General features: G+C 37.4%; 1 protein-coding gene across 1 annotated transcript in view; it reads left to right on the forward strand.

The window, feature by feature from the left end:
• LOC125486345 (DENN domain-containing protein 1A-like) overlaps positions 1 to 6,152 on the forward strand; it is a 72,147-nt gene that overhangs the window by 9,867 nt on the left and 56,128 nt on the right. The window contains exons 2-4 of the mRNA XM_048613372.1: positions 758 to 809; positions 2,496 to 2,565; positions 3,156 to 3,236. Of these exons, the coding sequence (XP_048469329.1) occupies positions 758 to 809; positions 2,496 to 2,565; positions 3,156 to 3,236 (203 nt within the window). The remainder of the gene's footprint in view (positions 1 to 757; positions 810 to 2,495; positions 2,566 to 3,155; positions 3,237 to 6,152) is intronic.

The raw sequence follows: 6,152 nt of genomic DNA on the forward strand, positions 1-6,152 counted from the left end.
GGAAATGCACCCATCTAATGTTCCTTACACTCATCAACGTGACCACAAACAAGCTAAGTCAATTTCTGATTGTGGGCTATTGATAAGACTGGAAACCACATTTAAAAGTAATCCAATTGGAAATGAAGTGCTTTAGAAAAACATGAAGGTGTGAAAGTGGCTTTGAGTGTTGGTTCCCTACTTTTTAAAAACTCTTTATCCAAACGTCAAATGCATTTTGTGAATATTAGCTGTTCGATGCATCAAAATTTTGGGATAACATTGCAGGTGGAAGTCCCAAGTCTACATTGCACATTACCGACAATTCCATTCAGATAGGTGGTGGGGCACGTTTCTTCTGGCGTTTCATTCCAATGCTTTGGGATGGAATGATATTTGCTGTAATTGTAATCTTATTAGTTACATCACAAGTGCTTGATTTCTTAAATTTCTCATATGGAACAGGCATTCTCCAATACTAGTTGTTAGTTACCAATCATTTACATACACACATGGTGAATACAGTAAGACATCCTTGACAGTTTTTCTTGTAAATAAAATGGAAAAGCTGCAAACACTAAAAATCTGAATTTAAAAACAGTGTTTCATGTGTATAAATGTGTGATGATGGATTACAAGTAATGCCTCAATAACCTGTCATTTCTTGTTATATATGCAGACAGGCCTGATGATTACATCTAGCATGTTGTTTTTATTCCCATAGGTAATTTGGGAGGATACTTTGATTTTGCGTTTTTTTTATAAGTTTGCTTGGTAGGATGGGGTTTATATTTGATTTGGAGGAAGACCATTAGAGGAATGCTGAGCAGGTGAGATTGTGCTGATGGACAACTGTACATAGGCAGTGCTGGAGTGACTAAGTAAACCTGGCTAAAATAGCTGAAGGGCAGCTATCATTCAAACTGCTCGCCCATTATCCCTGTAAGACAGGTAAAAGTCAAAATCACCCTCCATGTGTTTAAGTCCTATCAGTGATGGGTGTAATAGCATACTTATGAAAATATTTGACAAAGTGTTACAATGTCATACATGTACCTGGTATTACAATGTCGTCCTTTTCTCATGCCTAATGCATAAAAATGAATTTATGATGTACCACTAAAATAAATTGCCCCTCTAGGAATGTTGAACAAAAATTAAAGGTACAACACTTAATTTTTTGCAGTCTAGAGATCTTGCCATATTAAAATTTATATTTTGTTTCATTTTGATTTTAGAGATGTTGCATTTAGTTTCCTCCTTTTCATTATGATGCACTTATTATCAGCACCTCATGTTTGGCTGTCAAGGCTGCAATTCATGAAACAACTTTCCATAAACACGAAGTACAATGAGTGCCAAAATAATTTTTTTTCATTTCTATAATGCATTTCAATCCCTGAGGGATGTCTCAAAGCGCTTTACAGCCAATTAGATGCTTTTGAAGATTTTTCACTGTTGCAGGAATTGTGGTGTCAATTTGTATGCAGAAATGTGTTAATGACCAGATTACCTTGTTTTTGATGGTGTTTGATAGATTAATATTAACCAGAATTCTAGGGATAACTCCTTTGCTTTTCTATGAAATAAAAAGAAGCCTGAAATATTTTACACCACCTGAGAGGAAATATCTGAACTGAAGGACAGCTTTCCTGGCAGAGCAGCAATGTTCAGTATTGCATTATCAGAATCTCACTCGAATGTCAGCTTTGATTTATGTACCTAGATCATGGAATGGGAGTTGAACTTGCAATATTCTGACTCCGTCTTCTCCCTAGTGCTGTTCTAACCTCTGCAAGGGGAAGCCATGCTGCGTAAGAATCCAACTCACCCTGTTCCTTGTTGAGTCCTACCAGTAATATCGCAGACTCCTATTAAATCCTGTCTCTTCTTGATTTGAAGTTGACTTCAGTCCTAGCAGTGACAACTGCTCCTGTCTGATACTACTAGGACTACGCGGTTGTCAGCTGTCTCATTGGCTAAGAATTCCCTGAGACAACATCAGGGCAGAAATCTCACCATAAAGTAATCAGTGGCATTAAGCTGATACTTGATTTGGAGGAAGAGCATTAGAGGAATGCTGAGCAGGTGAAATTACACTAAAGGAAAATTGCAAACAGGCAGCACTAGAGTGAGTAAGCAAACTCAGCCATTTAAACGACTGTCAGTGTTAAATAGCTGAAGGGCAACCATCAGTATGGTGTGCGGGGTCACTACTGAGGTTTTAGCCAGGCAGTTGGGGCCCAAGGTGACCTGTAAAATCCAGACCCATATTGTTCCAGGTTACCAATCTTATGAATTGACATAGGCCTTGACCAAAATTTGTAATGTAAATAAACTTGATTCCAGATGGAACTTCTGTTACGTTTGCATAAGTTTAAACATTTGTTTTTCTAGTGATGTTTTGTTGAGTGTCTATGTTTTAATACTGTACAGTAATGTATCTTTGATTTTCTTTCTGTTAAAGTTGTAAGAGGTTTTCAAATAACATTGATTTGGTCTGTATTTAATTTCAGCTATTTACCTTGGTTTGAAGTTTTCTACAAGCTTCTGAACATCTTAGCAGAATACACTGCTAAAGGGCAGGTATGGTTCTTTAATGACATGATATAAGAGTTATAAATTATAATGCAGTGTTAGATATTTCAATTTTTCATTCAAATTCATAAATTCTGAATTTCTGTTTGAATTGAAAACCTTTAAATGTACTGTTTGTCTATTTTCGAAGTGCCTTATTAAAAGGTATTTAATAATAATATATCAAATGTCAAAATCAATTTTTAGATTTTTTTTGAACAGTATAAGTTTTTAAAAATTTCAGTACACTAATTTTACAATTAGCTTGAAACTTTGTGGTTTTTTCATTTTACTGATGAATGATTTTAATAAGCTGGTGTATCTCAAATTAAATATAAGAAATACTGACGTTTTTTCTGGGCTCCTGTGAATACTGTCTTTTAAATACGATGACTGCAGCACATTTCTTTAGAATGCAACTATGCGTATCCTTTTCTGACACTTTTTTCTAATACCTGGTAGCTAAGCTATTAAACTTTTTGATGCTGAGTAGGTTTATGTTCTATAAATCTAGAAATCTCATTAATCAATCTGTATATAGATGTACATACTTTGTAAAAATAAATGAAGTTTTTTTTTTAAAATGTGTAATGTTTCAGGACTGTCAGTGGAAGGAATTGCTGGAAACACTCTACAACCTTCCGCTTCCAGAACCAGGCTCAACTGTTCACTTAAGTGTGGTAAGTGAAATGTATTTCTGCGCGTGTATATTTTAAAAAAAAAGGGGTGGGAGACGTTAGCATATTGGGAATATCGTTGAATTAGTCATCCAGAACCCCAGCCCATTGCCGTAGGGGCATGGGTACAAATCCGACAATGGTAGTTAGTGAAATATGAATTCAATTAACAAATCTAAGGAAAAAGAAATCAGTTTCAGTAATGATTACCATGAAGCTACAATCAATTCTTGTAAAAAAGAATCTTGTTTGTTAATGTCTTTTGATTTATTGGTTGTCACGTATCAAGATACAGTGAAAATTGTTGTTTTTAGTGCTATACAAGCAGATCGTACCATACGAAGTATGTCAGGGTAGCAGAACAGAGTGCAGAATACAGTGTTACAGCTGCAGAGAAGGTGCAGAGAGAGAGATCAGAAGTCTGATAACAGCAGGGAAGAAGCTGTTCTGGAATCTATTCATACGTGTATTCAAACTTTTAGGGAAGAAAATCTGCTTGTCTGGCCTACATGTAACTCTAGATCTACAGAGATGTTGTTGACATTTAAATGCCCTCCAAAATAGCCTAGCAAGCCACTCAGTTTCAAGGGCTAGTAGGAACGGACAACAAATGCTGGCTTTGTTGACAGTGCCCACATCCCCTGAAAGAATAAGGAAAAGAATGTTTTCATGGAAATGTAGTGGGCAAATTCTAAATTGTTTTATGTGAGGAGTTTAATTAAGCATTGCTATCTAAAGTATACATTCACACACCATCTTTGGTATCCTGTTTGTCTGCAGACTTAAACAAAGGATGGTGCATCACCAGAAGTATGTTTGATTTGAATCAGTGTGCAAACTCTAAGTGCTTAAAGATTTGAGGCTTAAGCTGTAGTTATAGGTCCACTATGAATGCTGTCTTTTACAGTTTGGGATCAAAGAAATGCTGTAGCGTACATGTATCAAACCTGGATTTCCACCTTTTCCCAAATCAATTAAAAATTAGACTGTGCTCTCTGTATCCTTGTCTTGATTGTGATGTTATAAAGAGAATTCATTATTGTATTTTCTTGTTTTTGTTGTTTGATGTGTGTTAAATTGGTTGTTATTCTTGAATATAATTGGAAAAGTCATTTTAGTTATTCTTACTTTCATCAACTGTCCTGACCACCTTCATCCTGACTCCATGAACCACTAACACTAACTTGCTTGGAGTGTGAATGCATGGCAGGTTTGTAAAGTTGGATGAAAAGTAGCTTTTAGTAAGTTTTATTTGTTAGGAAATCCTTTTCCATTTGAACACCATATTACTTCAAATGATTTTACGCTGGATGGATAGATTACAAACAAAAGCCTTATGTATTGCATGTTAAGTACCTTGTTTGCTGCATGCCCTTCCTGTTGTCGTCAAATCTTTTTCGAACCATGCTTTAGCATGTTAATGTGGCAATTATGGTTGCATTTTTGCTATTGATTCAGAATAGGTTGTGCTGCAGTGCCCAGGATTAAGGGTTTTAAATGAGATGTCAAACAGAAACTTTGTCTGTCCTCTTGAAGTAAAATATCCCACAGGCTGTTTCGTGCAGAGTTTGGGAGAGTTATCCCTGATGTCCTGTCCAATAATTAACGCTAAATTAACAACTCTCAAACAAATTATATAATCATTACCACATTGCACTTTTTAGGACAAATTGGTTGAAGTTTCCTACATTATAACAGTCACTACACTTCAGACGTCCTTTTGGTTGCTGTCAGGTACATTGACACATCCTGAGGTTGTGAGAGGCACAGCATAAAAACAAGTCTTTCTTTCTATGTACCTTTTCCTGCAGCAGTCTTCTGAAGAAGAGCAAGGGTATTGTCTTTTGTCTTGGCCAATATTTATTCTTAGGTCAACATCTTAAAACACAGATTATCTGGTCATTATCACACTGCTGGTTTTGATCGCTTGATTGATTAATTGATTTATTGTCACGTATACTGAAGTACACTAAAAAGATTTGTTTATGAGCAGTACAGGCAGATCATAGTAGGCAAGGATGTACAGATCAAAAAACCTTAAGAGGCATACAGGTTATATTGCACAGGGCGTGATCAACGTTAGCAAGATCAGCATTATTTGAGGCTAGAGAGTCCATTCATCAGGATGATAAGAGCCAGGTGGAAGCTGTTCCTTAACCTGCTAGTGCGTGTGTTCAGGCTTCTGTATCTTCTGCCTGATAAAGGTTGTAGGAGGCCATTACCAGGGTGCAATGGGTCTTTGGTGTTGGCTGCCTGGCTGTGGCAGCAAGCCATGTAAATGGAGTCCATGGATGGACGGTTGGCTTCAGTGATGGTCTGGGCTGTGCACACCACCTTCTGTAGTTTCTTATGGTCCTGGGCAGAGCAATTGCCATACCAGGCTGTTATGCAACTAGGCAGTGTGCTTTCAGTGGTGCATCTGTAGAAGTTGGTGAGGGTCTTTATGGACATGCCAAATTTCCTCAGCTGCCTGAGGAAGAGGAGACATTGTTGTGCCTTCTTGACTGTTGCATATGCGTGGGACGTCCAGGGATCCAATTCATTCTCCTCCAGGCCCAAGCCATGACCCTTCAAGGTCTAGGTGTATCCAAACATTGTAACATGCATGCGACTGACCCGAGGGAGTCTTTGATCTATTTGTTATGCCCCTTCTTTGCCCAGTGTTCCCAGCTCTACCAAATTTCAGACTGTTCTCAACATTTCAGATGTCTTTTTTCAGATTCTGCAATAATGTTCTTTTCACTTAGAATGGAATAGAGGGATATTTGGCAGGAGGGGGCTTGGAATTGCACTTTGGTACATATATAGCCCCAAATTGAGATGTGAGATTGTCTCCAACTAATAAACCATTATACCCTTGATAGTAGGAACTGCAGATGCTGGAGAATCTGAGATAACAAGGTGTAGAGCTGGATGAAC

This window comes from Rhincodon typus, chromosome 28 (assembly GCF_021869965.1).
Source record: "Rhincodon typus isolate 14 chromosome 28, sRhiTyp1.1, whole genome shotgun sequence".
Classification (NCBI taxonomy): Eukaryota; Metazoa; Chordata; class Chondrichthyes; order Orectolobiformes; family Rhincodontidae; genus Rhincodon; species Rhincodon typus.